The sequence below is a fragment of the Hypanus sabinus genome (genome assembly GCF_030144855.1).
Source record: "Hypanus sabinus isolate sHypSab1 chromosome X1 unlocalized genomic scaffold, sHypSab1.hap1 SUPER_X1_unloc_1, whole genome shotgun sequence".
Taxonomy (NCBI): Eukaryota; Metazoa; Chordata; class Chondrichthyes; order Myliobatiformes; family Dasyatidae; genus Hypanus; species Hypanus sabinus.
The window spans coordinates 546,516-564,398 of record NW_026778957.1 but is presented as its reverse complement, the minus strand read 5'-3'; the positions used below and the strand labels follow the sequence as shown (position 1 = coordinate 564,398).

The following is a 17,883-nucleotide window of genomic DNA, read 5'->3' as shown; positions in this document are numbered from 1 at the left end:
ACAGGTAACGGGGAGGGGTGAGGGTGACAGGTAACGGGGAGGAGTGAGGGGTGACAGGTATCGGGGAGGAGTGAGGGTGACAGGTAATGGGGAGGGTTGAGGGGTGACAGGTTACGGGGAGGGGTGAGGGGTGACAGGTAACGGGGAGTGGTGGGGGTGACAGGTAACGGGGAGGGGTGAGGGGTGACAGGTAACGGGGAGGAGTGAGGGGTGACAGGTCACGGGGAGGAGTGAGGGTGACAGGTAACGGGAAGGAGTGAGGGGTGACAGGTAACGGGGAGGGGTGAGGGGTGACAGGTAACGGGGAGGAGTGAGGGTGACAGGTAACGGGGAGGAGTGAGGGGTGACAGGTAACGGGGAGGAGTGAGGGGTGACAGGTAACGGGGAGGAGTGAGGGTGACAGGTAACGGGGAGGAGTGAGGGGTGACAGGTAACGGGGAGGGGTGAGGGGTGACAGGTAACGGGGAGGAGTGAGGGTGACAGGTAACGGGGAGGAGTGAGGGGTGACAGGTAACGGGGAGGGGTGAGGGGTGACAGGTAACGGGGAGGAGTGAGGGTGACAGGTAACGGGGAGGGGTGGGGGGTGACAGGTAACGGGGAGGGGTGACAGGTAACGGGGAGGGGTGAGGGGTGACAGGTAATGGGAGGGGTGACAGGTAACGGGGAGGGGTGGGGGGTGACAGGTAATGGGAGGGGTGACAGGTAACGGGGAGGGGTTTGGGGTGACAGGTAATGGGAGGGGTGACAGGTAACGGGGAGGGGTGAGGGGTGACAGGTAATGGGAGGGGTGACAGGTAACGGGGAGGGGTGGGGGGTGACAGGTAATGGGAGGGGTGACAGGTAACGGGGAGGGGTTTGGGGTGACAGGTAATGGGAGGGGTGACAGGTAACGGGGAGGGGTGAGGGGTGACAGGTAATGGGAGGGGTGACAGGTAACGGGGAGGGGTGGGGGGTGACAGGTAATGGGAGGGGTGACAGGTAACGGGGAGGGGTGAGGGGTGACAGGTAATGGGAGGGGTGACAGGTAACGGGGAGGGGTTTGGGGTGACAGGTAACGGGGAGGGGTGGGGGTGACAGGTAACGGGGAGGGGTGAGGGGTGACAGGTAACGGGGAGGAGTGAGGGTGACAGGTAACGGGGAGGAGTGAGGGGTGACAGGTAACGGGGAGGAGTGAGGGTGACAGGTAACGGGGAGGGGTGAGGGGTGACAGGTTACGGGGAGGGGTGAGGGGTGACAGGTAACGGGGAGGGGTGGGGGTGACAGGTAACGGGGACGGGTGAGGGGTGACAGGTAACGGGGAGGAGTGAGGGGTGACAGGTCACGGGGAGGAGTGAGGGTGACAGGTAACTGGAAGGAGTGAGGGGTGACAGGTAACGGGGTGGGGTGAGGGGTGACAGGTAACGGGGAGGAGTGAGGGTGACAGGTAACGGGGAGGAGTGAGGGGTGACAGGTAACGGGGAGGAGTGAGGGTGACAGGTAACGGGGAGGAGTGAGGGGTGACAGGTAACCGGGAGGGGTGAGGGGTGACAGGTAACGGGGAGGGGTGAGGGGTGACAGGTAACGGGGAGGGGTGAGGGGGTGACAGGTAACGGGGAGGGGTGAGGGGTGACAGGTAACGGGGAGGGGTGAGGGGTGACAGGTAACGGGGAGGAGTGAGGGTGACAGGTAACGGGGAGGAGTGAGGGGTGACAGGTAACGGGGAGGGGTGAGGGGTGACAGGTAACGGGGAGGAGTGAGGGTGACAGGTAACGGGGAGGGGTGGGGGGTGACAGGTAACGGGGAGGGGTGACAGGTAACGGGGAGGGGTGAGGGGTGACAGGTAATGGGAGGGGTGACAGGTAACGGGGAGGGGTGGGGGGTGACAGGTAATGGGAGGGGTGACAGGTAACGGGGAGGGGTTTGGGGTGACAGGTAATGGGAGGGGTGACAGGTAACGGGGAGGGGTGGGGGGTGACAGGTAATGGGAGGGGTGACAGGTAACGGGGAGGGGTGAGGGGTGACAGGTAATGGGAGGGGTGACAGGTAACGGGGAGGGGTTTGGGGTGACAGGTAACGGGGAGGGGTGGGGGTGACAGGTAACGGGGAGGGGTGAGGGGTGACAGGTAACGGGGAGGAGTGAGGGGTGACAGGTAACGGGGAGGGGTGAGGGGTGACAGGTAACGGGGAGGGGTGGGGGTGACAGGTAACGGGGAGGAGTGAGGGGTGACAGGTAACGGGGAGGGGTGAGGGGTGACAGGTAATGGGAGGGGTGAGGGGTGACAGGTAACGGGGAGGGGTGAGGGTGACAGGTAATGGGAGGGGTGAGGGGTGACAGGTAACGGGGAGGAGTGAGGGTGACAGGTAACGGTGAGGGGTGGGGGGTGACAGGTAACGGGGAGGGGTGAGGGGTGACAGGTAATGGGAGGGGTGACAGGTAACGGGGAGGGGTGGGGGGTGACAGGTAATGGGAGGGGTGACAGGTAACGGGGAGGGGTTTGGGGTGACAGTTAATGGGATGGGTGACAGGTAACGGGGAGGGGTGAGGGGTGACAGGTAATGGGAGGGGTGACAGGTAACGGGGAGGGGTGGGGGGGTGACAGGTAATGGGAGGGGTGACAGGTAACGGGGAGGGGTTTGGGGTGACAGTTAATGGGAGGGGTGACAGGTAACGGGGAGGGGTGAGGGGTGACAGGTAATGGGAGGGGTGACAGGTAACGGGATGGGGTGGGGGGTGACAGGTAATGGGAGGGGTGACAGGTAACGGGGAGGGGTGAGGGGTGACGTAATGGGAGGGGTGACAGGTAACGGGGAGGGGTTTGGGGTGACAGGTAACGGGGAGGGGTGGGGGTGACAGGTAACGGGGAGGGGTGAGGGGTGACAGGTAACGGGGAGGAGTGAGGGGTGACAGGTAACGGGGAGGGGTGAGGGGTGACAGGTAACGGGGAGGGGTGGGGGTGACAGGTAACGGGGAGGAGTGAGGGGTGACAGGTAACGGGGAGGGGTGAGGGTGACAGGTAACGGGGAGGGGTTTGGGGTGACAGGTAACGGGGAGGGGTGACAGGTAACGGGAGGGGTGAGGGGTGACAGGTAATGGGAGTGGTGAGGGGTGACAGGTAACGGGGAGGGGTGAGGGTGACAGGTAATGGGAGGGGTGAGGGGTGACAGGTAACGGGGAGGGGTGAGGGGTGACAGGTAACGGTGAGGAGTTGGGGGTGACAGGTAACGGGGAGGGGTGAGGGGTGACAGGTAACGGGGAGGGGTGGGGGTGACAGGTAACGGGGAGGGGTGAGGGTGACAGGTAACGGGGAGGGGTGGGGGTGACAGGTAACGGGGAGGGGTGAGGGTGACAGGTAACGGGGAGGGGTGAGGGTGACAGGTAACGGGGAGGGGTTTGGGGTGACAGGTAACGGGGAGGGGTGACAGGTAACGGGAGGGGTGAGGGGTGACAGGTAATGGGAGGGGTGAGGGGTGACAGGTAACGGGGAGGGGTGAGGGTGACAGGTAATGGGAGGGGTGAGGGGTGACAAGTAACGGGGAGGGGTGAGGGGTGACAGGTAACGGTGAGGAGTTGGGGGGTGACAGGTAACTGGGAGGGGTGAGGGGTGACAGGTAACGGGGAGGGGTGGGGGTGACAGGTAACGGGGAGGGGTGAGGGTGACAGGTAACGGGGAGGGGTGACAGGTAACGGGAGGGGTGAGGGGTGACAGGTAACGGGGAGGGGTGGGGGTGACAGGTAACGGGGAGGGGTGTGGGGTGACAGGTAACGGGGAGGGGTGGGGGGTGACAGGTAACGGGGAGGAGTGAGGGGTGACAGGTAACGGGGAGGGGTGGGGGGTGACAGGTAACGGGGAGGGGTGGGGGGTGACAGGTAACGGGGAGGGGTGGGGGGGTGACAGGTAATGGGGAGGGGTGAGGGGTGACAGGTAACGGGGAGGGGTGAGGGTGACAGGTAATGGGAGGGGTGAGGGGTGACAGGTAACGGGGAGGGGTGAGGGTGACAGGTAATGGGAGGGGTGAGGGGTGACAGGTAACGGGGAGGAGTGAGGGGTGACAGGTAACAGGGAGGGGTGAGGGGTGACAGGTAACGGTGAGGAGTTGGGGGGTGACAGGTAACGGGGAGGGGTGAGGGGTGACAGGTAACGGGGAGGGGTGAGGGGTGACAGGTAACGGGGAGGGGTGAGGGGTGACAGGTAACGGGGAGGAGTGACGGGTAACGGGAAGGGGTGAGGGTGACAGGTAACGGTGAGGAGTTGGGGGGTGACAGGTAACGGGGAGGGGTGAGGGGTGACAGGTAACGGGGAGGAGTGACAGGTAACGGGGAGGGGTGGGGGTGACAGGTAACGGGGAGGGGTGAGGGTGACAGGTAACGGGGAGGGGTGGGGGTGACAGGTAACGGGGAGGGGTGAGGGTGACAGGTAATGGGAGGGGTGAGGGGTGACAGGTAACGGGGAGGAGTGGGGGTGACAGGTAATGGGGAGGGGTGAGGGGTGACAGGTAACGGGGAGGAGTGAGGGGTGACAGGTAACGGGGAGGAGTGAGGGGTGACAGGTAACGGGGAGGGGTGAGGGGTGACAGGTAACGGGGAGGAGTGAGGGGTGACGGGTAACGGGGAGGGGTGAGGGGTGACAGGGAACGGGGAGCGGTGGGGGTGACAGGTAACGGGGAGGGGTGGGGGGTGACAGGTAACGGGGAGGAGTGAGGGGTGACCGGTAACGGGGAGGAGTGGGGGTGACAGGTAATGGGGAGGGGTGAGGGGTGACGGGTAACGGGGAGGAGTGAGGGGTGACAGGTAACGGGGAGGAGTGAGGGGTGACAGGTAACGGGGAGGGGTGAGGGGTGACAGGTAATGGGGAGGGGTGAGGGGTGACAGGTAACAGGGAGGGGTGAGGGTGACAGGTAACGGGGAGGGATGAGGGGTGACGGGTAACGGGGAGGGGTGAGGCTGACAGGTAATGGGGAGGGGTGGGGGGTGACACGTAACGGGGAGGAATGACGGGTAACGGGGAGGGGTGACGGGTAACGGGAGGGGTGAGGGGTGACAGGTAACAGGGAGGGGTGGGGGGTGACAGGTAACAGGGAGGGGTGGGGGGTGACAGGTAACAGGGAGGGGTGGGGGGTGACAGGTAACGGGGAGGGATGGGGGTGACAGGTAACGGGGAGGGCTGGGGGTGACAGGTAATGGGAGGAGTGAGGGGTGACAGGTAACGGGGAGGAGTGAGGGTGACAGGTAACGGGGAGGGGTGAGGGGTGACAGGTAACGGGAGGGGTGAGGGGGTGACAGGTAACGGGGAGGGGTGAGGGGTGACAGGTAACGGGGAGGAGTGAGGGTGACAGGTAACGGGGAGGGGTGGGGGTGACAGGTAACGGGGAGGGGTGGGGGTGACAGGTAATGGGAGGGGTGAGGGGTGACAGGTAACGGGGAGGGTTGAGGGGTGACAGGTAACGGGGAGGAGTGAGGGGTGACAGGTAACGGGTGAGGGGGTGACAGGTAACGGGGAGGGGTGAGGGGTGACAGGTAACGGGGAGGGGTGAGGGGTGACAGGTAACAGGGAGGGGTGGGGGGTGACAGGTAACGGGGAGGAGTGAGGGGTGACATGTAACGGGGAGGGGTGAGGGGTGACAGGTAACGGGGAGGAGTGAGGGGTGACAGGTAACGGGGAGGGGTGAGGGGTGACAGGTAACGGGGAGGGGTGAGGGGTGACAGGTAACGGGGAGGAGTGAGGGGTGACAGGTAACGGGGAGGGGTGACAGGTAACGGGGAGGGGTGAGGGGTGACAGGTAACGGGGAGGGGTGAGGGGTGACAGGTAATGGGGAGGGGTGAGGGGTGACAGGTAACGGGGAGGGATGAGGGGTGACAGGTAACGGGGAGGGGTGAGGGGTGACAGGTAACGGGGAGGGGTGAGGGTGACGGGTAACGGGGATGGGTGGGGGTGACGGGTAACGGGGAGGGGTGGGGGTGACAGGTAACGGGGAGGGGTGAGGGGTGACAGGTAATGGGAGGGGTGGGGGTGACAGGTAACGGGGAGGAGTGAGGGGTGACAGGTAACGGGGAGGGGTGAGGGGTGACAGGTAACGGGGAGGGGTGGGGGTGACAGGTAACGGGGAGGGGTGAGGGGTGACAGGTAATGGGGAGGGGTGGGGGTGACAGGTAACGGGGAGGGGTGGGGGTGACAGGTAACGGGGATGAGTGGGGGTGACGGGTAACGGGGAGGGGTGAGGGGTGACAGGTAATGGAGGGGTGGGGGTGACAGGTAACGGTGGGGGTGACAGGTAATGGGGAGGGGTGGGGGTGACAGGTAACGGGGAGGGGTGAGGGGTGACAGGTAACGGGAGGGGTGAGGGGTGACAGGTAACGGGGAGGGGTGAGGGGTGACAGGTAACGGGGAGGGGTGAGGGGTGACAGGTAACGGGGAGGAGTGAGGGGTGACAGGTAACGGGGAGTGGTGAGGGGTGACAGGTAACGGGGAGGAGTGAGGGGTGACAGGTAACGGGGAGGGGTGAGGGGTGACAGGTAACGGGGAGGGGTGAGGGGTGACAGGTAACGGGGAGGGGTGAGGGGTGACAGGTAACGGGGAGGGGTGAGGGGTGACAGGTAACGGGGAGGGGTGAGGGGTGACAGGTAACGGTGGGGGGATGACAGGTAACGGGGAGGGGTGAGGGGTGACAGGTAACGGTGGGGGGGTGACAGGTAACGGGGAGGGGTGAGGGTGACAGGTAACGGGGAGGGGTGGGGGTGACGGGTAACGGGGAGGAGTGAGGGGTGACAGGTAACGGGGAGGGGTGACAGGTAACGGTGGGGGGGGGGTGACAGGTAACGGGGAGGGGTGAGGGGTGACAGGTAATGGGGAGGGGTGAGGGGTGACAGGTAACGGGGAGGGGTGAGGGGTGACAGGTAACGGGGAGGGGTGAGGGGTGACAGGTAATGGGGAGGGGTGGGGGTGACAGGTAACGGTGGGGGTGACAGGTAACGGGGAGGGGTGAGGGGTGACAGGTAACGGGGTGGGGTGGGGGTGACAGGTAACGGGGATGAGTGGGGGTGACGGGTAACGGGGAGGGGTGAGGGGTGACAGGTAACGGGGAGGAGTGGGGGTGACAGGTAATGGGGAGGGGTGAGGGGTGACAGGTAACGGGAGGGGTGAGGGGTGACAGGTAATGGGGAGGGGTGAGGGGTGACAGGTAATGGGGAGGGGTGGGGGTGACAGGTAACGGGGAGGGGTGAGGGGTGACAGGTAATGGGAGGGGTGGGGGTGACAGGTAACGGGGATGAGTGGGGGTGATGGGTAACGGGGAGGAGTGAGGGGTGACAGGTAACGGAGAGGGGTGGGGGTGACAGGTAACGGGGTGGGGTGGGGGTGACAGGTAACGGGGATGAGTGGGGGTGACGGGTAACGGGGAGGGGTGGGGGGTGACAGGTAACGGGGAGGGGTGAGGGGGTGACAGGTAACGGGGAGGGGTGTGGGTGACAGGTAACGGGGAGGGGTGAGGGGTGACAGGTAACTGGAAGGAGTGAGGGGTGACAGGTAACGGGGTGGGGTGGGGGTGACAGGTAACGGGGAGGGGTTGGGGTGACAGGTAACGGGGAGGGGTGAGGGTGACAGGTAACGGGGAGGGGTGAGGGGTGACAGGTAACTGGAAGGAGTGAGGGGTGACAGGTAACGGGGAGGGGTGAGGGGTGACAGGTAACGGGGAGGGGTGAGGGGTGACAGGTAATGGGAGGGGTGAGGGGTGACAGGTAACGGGGAGGGGTGAGGGGTGACAGGTAACGGGGAGGAGTGAGGGGTGACGGGTAATGGGGAGGGGTGAGGGGTGACAGGTAACGGGGAGGGGTGGGGGTGACAGGTAACGGGGAGGAGTGAGGGGTGACAGGTAACGGGGAGGGGTGGGGGGTGACAGGTAACGGGGAGGGGTGAGGGGTGACAGGTAACGGGGAGGAGTGAGGGGTGACAGGTAACGGGGATGGGTGGGGGTGACAGGTAACGGGGTGGGGTGAGGGGTGACAGGTAACGGGGAGGGGTGGGGGGTGACAGGTAACGGGGAGGGGTGAGGGGTGACAGGTAACGGGGAGGGGTGAGGGGTGACAGGTAACGGGGTGGGGTGAGGGGTGACAGGTAACGGGGAGGGGTGAGGGGTGACAGGTAACGGGGTGGGGTGGGGGTGACAGGTAACGGGGAGGGGTGAGGGGTGACAGGTAACGGGGAGGGGTGAGGGGTGACAGGTAATGGGGAGCGGTGAGGGGTGACGGGTAACGGGGAGGGGTGGGGGTGACAGGTAACGGTGGGGGTGACAGGTAACGGGGAGGGATGAGGGGTGACAGGTAACGGGGAGGGGTGGGGGTGACAAGTAACGGGGAGGGGTGAGGGGTGACAGGTAACGGTGGGGGTGACAGGTAACGGGGAGGAGTGAGGTGTGACAGGTAACGGGGAGGGGTGAGGGGTGACAGGTAACGGGGAGGGGTGAGGGGTGACAGGTAACGGGGAGGGGTGGGGGGTGACAGGTAACGGGGAGGGGTGGGGGTGACAGGTAATGGGGAGGGGTGAGGGGTGACAGGTAACGGGGAGGGGTGAGGGGTGACAGGTAATGGGGAGGGGTGAGGGGTGACAGGTAATGGGGAGGGGTGACAGGTAACGGGGAGGGGTGAGGGGTGACAGGTAACGGGGAGGGGTGAGGGGTGACAGGTAACGGGGAGGGGTGAGGGGTGACAGGTAATGGGAAGGGGTGGGGGTGACAGGTAACGGTGGGGGTGACAGGTAACGGGGAGGGGTGAGGGGTGACAGGTAACGGGGAGGGGTGAGGGGTGACAGGTAACGGGGAGGGGTGAGGGGTGACAGGTAATGGGGATGGGTGAGGGGTGACAGGTAACGGGGAGGAGTGAGGGGTGACAGGTAACGGGGATGGGTGGGGGTGACAGGTAACGGGGAGGGGTGAGGGGTGACAGGTAACGGGGAGGGGTGGGGGTGACAGGTAACGGGGAGAGGTGGGGGGGTGACAGGTAACGGGGAGGAGTGAGGGGTGACTGGTAACGGGGAGGGGTGAGGGGTGACAGGTAATGGGGAGGGGTGAGGGGTGACAGGTAACGGGGAGGAGTGAGGGGTGACTGGTAACGGGGAGGGGTGAGGGGTGACAGGTAACGGGGAGGAGTGAGGGTGACAGGTAACGGGGAGGAGTGAGGGGTGACGGGTAACGGGGAGGGGTGAGGGGTGACAGGTAACGGGGAGGGGTGAGGGGTGACAGGTAACGGGGAGGGGTGAGGGGGTGACGGGTAACGGGGAGGGGTGAGGGGTGACAGGTAACGGGGAGGAGTGAGGGTGACAGGTAACGGGGAGGGGTGAGGGGTGACAGGTAACGGGGAGGGGTGGGGGTGACAGGTAACGGGGAGGAGTGAGGGGTGACAGGTAACGGGGAGGAGTGAGGGGTGACAGGTAACGGGGAGGAGTGAGGGTGACAGGTAACGGGGAGGAGTGAGGGGTGACAGGTAATGGGGATGGGTGAGGGGTGACAGGTAACGGGGAGGGGTGAGGGGTGACAGGTAACGGGGATGGGTGAGGTGACAGGTAACGGGGAGGAGTGAAGGTGACAGGTAACGGGGAGGGGTGAGGGTGACAGGTAACGGGGAGGGGTTGGGGTGACAGGTAACGGGGAGGGGTGAGGGTGACAGGTAATGGGGAGGGGTGAGGGGTGACAGGTAACGGGGAGGGGTGAGGGTGACAGGTAATGGGGAGGGGTGAGGGTGACAGGTAACGGGGAGGAGTGGGGGTGACAGGTAACGGGGAGGGGTGAGGGGTGACAGGTAACGGGGAGGGGTGAGGGTGACAGGTAACGGGGAGGGGTGAGGGTGACAGGTAACGGGGAGGGGTGAGGGTGACAGGTAACGGGGAGGAGTGGGGGTGACAGGTAACGGGGAGGAGTGGGGGTGACAGGTAATGGGGAGGGGTGAGGGGTGACAGGTAACGGGGAGGGGTGAGGGTGACAGGTAACGGGGAGGGGTGAGGGTGACAGGTAACGGGGAGGAGTGGGGGTGACAGGTAATGGGGAGGGGTGAGGGGTGACAGGTAACGGGGAGGGGTGAGGGTGACAGGTAACGGGGAGGAGTGGGGGTGACAGGTAACGGGGAGGAGTGGGGGTGACAGGTAACGGGGAGGAGTGAGGGGTGACAGGTAACGGGGAGGGGTGAGGGTGACAGGTAACGGGGAGGAGTGAGGGGTGACAGGTAACGGGGAGGAGTGAGGGGTGACAGGTAACGGGGAGGGGTGGGGGTGACAGGTAACGGGGAGGGGTGAGGGGTGACAGGTAATGGGAGGGGTGGAGGTGACAGGTAACGGGGAGGAGTGAGGGGTGACAGGTGACGGGGAGGAGTGAGGGGTGACAGGTAACGGGGAGGGGTGAGGGGTGACAGGTAACGGGGAGGGGTGAGGGGTGACAGGTAATGGGAGGGGTGACAGGTAACGGGGAGGGGTGAGGGGTGACAGGTAATGGGAGGGGTGACAGGTAACGGGGAGGGGTTTGGGGTGACAGGTAACGGGGAGGGGTGGGGGTGACAGGTAACGGGGAGGGGTGGGGGTGACAGGTAACGGGGAGGGGTGAGGGTGACAGGTAACGGGGAGGGGTGGGGGGTGACAGGTAACGGGGAGGGGTGAGGGGTGACAGGTAACGGGGAGGAGTGAGGGTGACAGGTAACGGGGAGGGGTGGGGGGTGACAGGTAACGGGGAGGGGTGGGGGTGACAGGTAACGGGAGGGGTGAGGGGTGACAGGTAACGGGGAGGAGTGAGGGTGACAGGTAACGGGGAGGGGTTGGGGTGACGGGTAACGGGGAGGAGTGAGGGTGACAGGTAACGGGGAGGGGTGGGGGTGACGGGTAACGGGGAGGAGTGAGGGGTGACAGGTAACGGGGAGGGGTGACAGGTAACGGTGGGGGGGGGGTGACAGGTAACGGGGAGGGGTGAGGGGTGACAGGTAATGGGGAGGGGTGAGGGGTGACAGGTAACGGGGAGGGGTGAGGGGTGACAGGTAACGGGGAGGGGTGAGGGGTGACAGGTAATGGGGAGGGGTGGGGGTGACAGGTAACGGTGGGGGTGACAGGAAACGGGGAGGGGTGAGGGGTGACAGGTAACGGGGTGGGGTGGGGGTGACAGGTAACGGGGATGAGTGGGGGTGACGGGTAACGGGGAGGGGTGAGGGGTGACAGGTAACGGGGAGGAGTGGGGGTGACAGGTAATGGGGAGGGGTGAGGGGTGACAGGTAACGGGAGGGGTGAGGGGTGACAGGTAATGGGGAGGGGTGAGGGGTGACAGGTAATGGGGAGGGGTGGGGGTGACAGGTAACGGGGAGGGGTGAGGGGTGACAGGTAATGGGAGGGGTGGGGGTGACAGGTAACGGGGATGAGTGGGGGTGACGGGTAATGGGGAGGAGTGAGGGGTGACAGGTAACGGAGAGGGGTGGGGGTGACAGGTAACGGGGTGGGGTGGGGGTGACAGGTAACGGGGATGAGTGGGGGTGACGGGTAACGGGGAGGGGTGGGGGGTGACAGGTAACGGGGAGGGGTGAGGGGGTGACAGGTAACGGGGAGGGGTGTGGGTGACAGGTAACGGGGAGGGGTGAGGGGTGACAGGTAACTGGAAGGAGTGAGGGGTGACAGGTAACGAGGGTGGGGTGGGGGTGACAGGTAACGGGGAGGGGTTGGGGTGACAGGTAACGGGGAGGGGTGAGGGTGACAGGTAACGGGGAGGGGTGAGGGGTGACAGGTAACTGGAAGGAGTGAGGGGTGACAGGTAACGGGGAGGGGTGAGGGGTGACAGGTAACGGGGAGGGGTGAGGGGTGACAGGTAATGGGAGGGGTGAGGGGTGACAGGTAACGGGGAGGGGTGAGGGGTGACAGGTAACGGGGAGGAGTGAGGGGTGACGGGTAATGGGGAGGGGTGAGGGGTGACAGGTAACGGGGAGGGGTGGGGGTGACAGGTAACGGGGAGGAGTGAGGGGTGACAGGTAACGGGGAGGGGTGGGGGGTGACAGGTAACGGGGAGGGGTGAGGGGTGACAGGTAACGGGGAGGAGTGAGGGGTGACAGGTAACGGGGATGGGTGGGGGTGACAGGTAACGGGGTGGGGTGAGGGGTGACAGGTAACGGGGAGGGGTGGGGGTGACAGGTAACGGGGAGGGGTGAGGGGTGACAGGTAACGGGGAGGGGTGAGGGGTGACAGGTAACGGGGTGGGGTGAGGGGTGACAGGTAACGGGGAGGGGTGAGGGGGTGACAGGTCGGGGAGGGGTGAGGGGTGACAGGTAACGGGGAGGGGTGAGGGGTGACAGGTAATGGGGAGCGGTGAGGGGTGACGGGTAACGGGGAGGGGTGGGGGTGACAGGTAACGGTGGGGGTGACAGGTAACGGGAGGGGTGAGGGGTGACAGGTAACGGGGAGGGGTGGGGTGACAGGTAACGGGGAGGGGTGAGGGGTGACAGGTAACGGTGGGGGTGAGGGGTGACAGGTAACGGGGAGGGTGAGGGGTGACGGGTAATGGGGAGGGGTGAGGGGTGACAGGTAACGGGGAGGAGTGAGGGGTGACAGGTAACGGGGAGGGGTGAGGGGTGACAGGTAATGGGGAGGAGTGAGGGGTGACAGGTAACGGGGAGCGGTGGGGGTGACAAGTAACGGGGAGGGGTGAGGGGTGACAGGTAACGGTGGGGGTGACAGGTAACGGGGAGGAGTGAGGTGTGACAGGTAACGGGGAGGGGTGAGGGGTGACAGGTAACGGGGAGGGGTGAGGGGTGACAGGTAACGGGGAGGGGTGGGGGGTGACAGGTAACGGGGAGGGGTGGGGGTGACAGGTAATGGGGAGGAGTGAGGGGGTGACAGGTAACGGGGAGGAGTGGGGGTGATGGGTAACGGGAGGGGTGAGGGGTGACAGGTAATGGGGAGGGGTGAGGGGTGACAGGTAATGGGGAGGGGTGACAGGTAACGGGGAGGGGTGAGGGGTGACAGGTAACGGGGAGGGGTGAGGGGTGACAGGTAACGGGGAGGGGTGAGGGGTGACAGGTAATGGGGAGGGGTGGGGGTGACAGGTAACGGTGGGGGTGACAGGTAACGGGGAGGGGTGAGGGGTGACAGGTAACGGGGAGGGGTGAGGGGTGACAGGTAACGGGGAGGGGTGAGGGGTGACAGGTAATGGGGATGGGTGAGGGGTGACAGGTAACGGGGAGGAGTGAGGGGTGACAGGTAACGGGGATGGGTGGGGGTGACAGGTAACGGGGAGGGGTGAGGGGTGACAGGTAACGGGGAGGGGTGGGGGTGACAGGTAACGGGGAGAGGTGGGGGGGTGACAGGTAACGGGGAGGAGTGAGGGGTGACTGGTAACGGGGAGGGGTGAGGGGTGACAGGTAATGGGGAGGAGTGAGGGGTGACTGGTAACGGGGAGGGGTGAGGGGGTGACAGGTAACGGGGAGGAGTGAGGGGTGACTGGTAACGGGGAGGGGTGAGGGGTGACAGGTAACGGGGAGGAGTGAGGGGTGACTGGTAACGGGGAGGGGTGAGGGGTGACAGGTAACGGGGAGGAGTGAGGGTGACAGGTAACGGGAGGAGTGAGGGGTGACGGGTAACGGGGAGGGGTGAGGGGTGACAGGTAACGGGGAGGAGTGAGGGGTGACAGGTAACGGGGAGGGGTGAGGGGTGACGGGTAACGGGGAGGAGTGAGGGGGTGACGGGTAACGGGGAGGGGTGAGGGGTGACAGGTAACGGGGAGGGGTGAGGGGTGACAGGTAATGGGGAGGAGTGAGGGGTGACGGTAACGGGGAGGGGTGGGGGGTGACGGGTAATGGGGAGGGGTGAGGGTGACAGGTAACGGGGAGGGTTGAGGGGTGACAGGTAACGGGGAGGGGTGAGGGGGTGACGGGTAACGGGGAGGGGTGAGGGGTGACAGGTAACGGGGAGGAGTGAGGGTGACAGGTAACGGGGAGGGGTGAGGGGTGACAGGTAACGGGGAGGGGTGGGGGTGACAGGTAACGGGGAGGAGTGAGGGGTGACAGGTAACGGGGAGGAGTGAGGGTGACAGGTAACGGGGAGGAGTGAGGGGTGACAGGTAATGGGGATGGGTGAGGGTGACAGGTAACGGGGAGGGTGAGGGGTGACAGGTAACGGGGATGGGTGAGGTGACAGGTAACGGGGAGGAGTGAAGGTGACAGGTAACGGGGAGGGTGAGGGTGACAGGTAACGGGGAGGGGTTGGGTGACAGGTAACTGGGAGGGGTGAGGGTGACAGGTAACGGGGAGGGGTGAGGGGTGACAGGTAACGGGGAGGGGTGAGGGTGACAGGTAACGGGGAGGGTGAGGGTGACAGGTAACGGGGAGGAGTGGGGGTGACAGGTAACGGGGAGGGGTGAGGGGGTGACAGGTAACGGGGAGGGGTGAGGGTGACAGGTAACGGGGAGGGGTGAGGGTGACAGGTAACGGGGAGGGGTGAGGGTGACAGGTAACGGGAGGAGTGGGGGTGACAGGTAACGGAGGAGTGGGGGTGACAGGTAACGGGGAGGGGTGAGGGGTGACAGGTAACGGGGAGGGGTGAGGGTGACAGGTAACGGGGAGGGGTGAGGGTGACAGGTAACGGGGAGGAGTGGGGGTGACAGGTAATGGGGAGGGGTGAGGGGTGACAGGTAACGGGGAGGGGTGAGGGTGACAGGTAACGGGGAGGAGTGGGGGTGACAGGTAACGGGGAGGAGTGAGGGGTGACAGGTAACGGGGAGGGGTGAGGGTGACAGGTAACGGGGAGGAGTGAGGGGTGACAGGTAACGGGGAGGAGTGAGGGGTGACAGGTAACGGGGAGGGGTGGGGGTGACAGGTAACGGGGGAGGGGTGAGGGGTGACAGGTAATGGGAGGGGTGGAGGTGACAGGTAACGGGGAGGAGTGAGGGGTGACAGGTGACGGGGAGGAGTGAGGGGTGACAGGTAATGGGGAGGGGTGAGGGGTGACAGGTAACGGGGAGGGGTGAGGGGTGACAGGTAATGGGAGGGGTGACAGGTAACGGGGAGGGGTGAGGGGTGACAGGTAATGGGAGGGGTGACAGGTAACGGGAGGGGTTTGGGGTGACAGGTAACGGGGAGGGGTGGGGGTGACAGGTAACGGGGAGGGGTGGGGGTGACAGGTAACGGGGAGGGGTGAGGGTGACAGGTAACGGGGAGGGGTGGGGGGTGACAGGTAACGGGGAGGGGTGAGGGGTGACAGGTAACGGGGAGGAGTGAGGGTGACAGGTAACGGGGAGGGGTGGGGGGTGACAGGTAACGGGGAGGGGTGGGGGTGACAGGTAACGGGGAGGGGTGAGGGGTGACAGGTAACGGGAGGAGTGAGGGTGACAGGTAACGGGGAGGGGTGGGGGTGACAGGTAACGGTGGGGGTGATGGGTAACGGGGAGTGGTGAGGGGTGACGGGTAACGGGGCGGGGTGAGGGGTGACAGGTAACGGGGAGGAGTGAGGGGTGACAGGTAACGGGGAGGGGTGAGGGGTGACAGGTAACGGGGAGGGGTTGGGGTGACAGGTAACGGGGAGGGGTGAGGGTGACAGGTAACGGGGAGGGGTGGGGGTGACAGGTAACGGGGAGGGGTGGGGGTGACAGGTAACGGGGAGGGGTGAGGGTGACGGGTAAAGGGGTGGGGTGAGGGGTGACGGGTAACGGTGGGGGTGAGGGGTGACAGGTAACGGGGAGGGGTGAGGGGTGACAGGTAACGGGGAGGAGTGAGGGGTGACAGGTAACGGTGGGGGGGTGGGGGGTGACAGGTAACGGGGAGGAGTGAGGGGTGACAGGTAACGGTGGGGTGAGGGGTGACAGGTAACGGGGAGGGGTGAGGGTGACAGGTAACGGGGAGGGGTGAGGGGTGACAGGTAACGGGGAGGAGTGAGGGGTGACAGGTAACGGGGAGGGGTGGGGGTGACAGGTAACGGGGAGGGGTGAGGGGTGACAGGTAACGGGGAGGGGTGAGGGGTGACAGGTAATGGGAGGGGTGAGGGGTGACAGGTAACGGGGAGGGGTGGGGGGTGACAGGTAACGGGGAGGGGTGAGGGGTGACAGGTAATGGGAGGGGTGAGGGGTGACAGGTAACGGGGAGGGGTGAGGGGTGACAGGTAATGGGAGGGGTGAGGGGTGGACAGGTAACGGGGAGGGGTGAGGGGTGACAGGTAACGGGGAGGGGTGAGGGGTGACAGGTAACGGGGAGGGTGAGGGGTGACAGGTAACGGTGGGGGTGAGGGGTGACAGGTAACGGGGAGGGGTGAGGGGTGACAGGTAACGGGGAGGGGTGGGGGTGACAGGTAACGGGGAGGGGTGACAGGTAACGGGGAGGGGTGGGGGTGACAGGTAACGGGGAGGGGTGACAGGTAACGGGGAGGAGTGAGGGGGTGACAGGTAACGGGGAGGGGTGAGGGTGACAGGTAACGGGGAGGGGTGAGGGTGATGGGTAACGGGGAGGGGTGAGGGGGAACGGGGAGGAGTGGGGGTGACAGGTAACGGGGAGGGGTGAGGGTGATGGGTAACGGGGAGGGGTGAGGGGTGACAGGTAACGGGGAGGGTGAGGGGTGACAGGTAATGGGGAGGAGTGAGGGGTGACAGGTAACGGGGAGGGGTGACAGGTAACGGGGAGGGGTGAGGGGTGACAGGTAACGGGGAGGGGTGAGGGGTGACAGGTAACGGGGAGGGGTGACAGGTAACGGGGAGGGGTGAGGGGTGACAGGTAACGGGGAGGAGTGAGGGATGACAGGTAACGGGGAGGAGTGGGGGTGACAGGTAACGGGGAGGGGTGAGGGTGATGGGTAACGGGGAGGGTGAGGGGTGACAGGTAACGGGAGGGGTGAGGGGTGACAGGTAATGGGGAGGAGTGAGGGGTGACAGGTAACGGGGAGGGGTGAGGGTGATGGGTAACGGGGAGGGGTGAGGGGGAACGGGAGGAGTGGGGGTGACAGGTAATGGGGAGGAGTGAGGGGTGACAGGTAATGGGGAGGGGTGAGGGTGATGGGTAACGGGGAGGGGTGAGGGGGAACGGGGAGGGGTGAGGGGTGACAGGTAACGGGGAGGGGTGAGGGGTGACAGGTAACGGGGAGGGGTGAGGGTGATGGGTAACGGGGAGGGGTGAGGGGGAACGGGGAGGAGTGGGGGGTGACAGGTAACGGGGAGGGGTGAGGGTGATGGGTAACGGGGAGGGGTGAGGGGTGACAGGTAACGGGGAGGGGTGAGGGGTGACAGGTAATGGGGAGGAGTGAGGGGTGACAGGTAACGGGGAGGGGTGACAGGTAACGGGGAGGGGTGAGGGGTGACAGGTAACGGGGTGAGGGGTGACAGGTAACGGGGAGGGGTGACAGGTAACGGGGAGGGGTGAGGGGTGACAGGTAACGGGGAGGAGTGAGGGGTGACAGGTAACGGGGAGGGGTGGACAGGTAACGGGGAGGGGTGAGGGGTGACAGGTAACGGGGAGGGGTGAGGGGTGACAGGTAACGGGGAGGGGTGACAGGTAACGGGGAGGGGTGACAGGTAACGGGGAGGGGTGAGGGGTGACAGGTAACGGGGAGGGGTGAGGGGTGACAGGTAACGGGGAGGGTGAGGGGTGACAGGTAACGGGGAGGGGTGACAGGTAACGGGGAGGGTGAGGGGTGACAGGTAACGGGAGGAGTGAGGGGTGACAGGTAACGGGGAGGGGTGAGGGGTGACAGGTAACGGGGAGGGGTGAGGGGTGACAGGTAACGGGGAGGGGGTGAGGGGTGACAGGTAACGGGGAGGGGTGACAGGTAACGGGGAGGGGTGAGGGGTGACAGGTAACGGGGAGGGGTGAGGGGTGACAGGTAATGGGGAGGAGTGAGGGGTGACAGGTAACGGGGAGGGGTGAGGGTGACAGGTAACGGGGAGGGGTGAGGGTGACAGGTAACGGGGTGAGGGGTGAC

The 17,883-nt window shown here is 65.2% G+C and overlaps 1 protein-coding gene across 1 annotated transcript in view; it reads right to left on the bottom strand.

Moving 5' to 3' along the window:
* Positions 1 to 14,910, bottom strand: part of LOC132385572 (uncharacterized) — a gene marked incomplete at its 5' end in the record, with an annotated part of 15,859 nt that extends 949 nt beyond the window's left edge. The window contains 4 exons of the mRNA XM_059957737.1: positions 5,949 to 5,996; positions 9,485 to 9,544; positions 10,246 to 10,350; positions 14,848 to 14,910. Coding sequence (XP_059813720.1) covers positions 5,949 to 5,996; positions 9,485 to 9,544; positions 10,246 to 10,350; positions 14,848 to 14,910 — 276 coding nt within the window. The remainder of the gene's footprint in view (positions 1 to 5,948; positions 5,997 to 9,484; positions 9,545 to 10,245; positions 10,351 to 14,847) is intronic.
* Between the last annotated feature and the right edge of the window lie 2,973 nt (positions 14,911 to 17,883).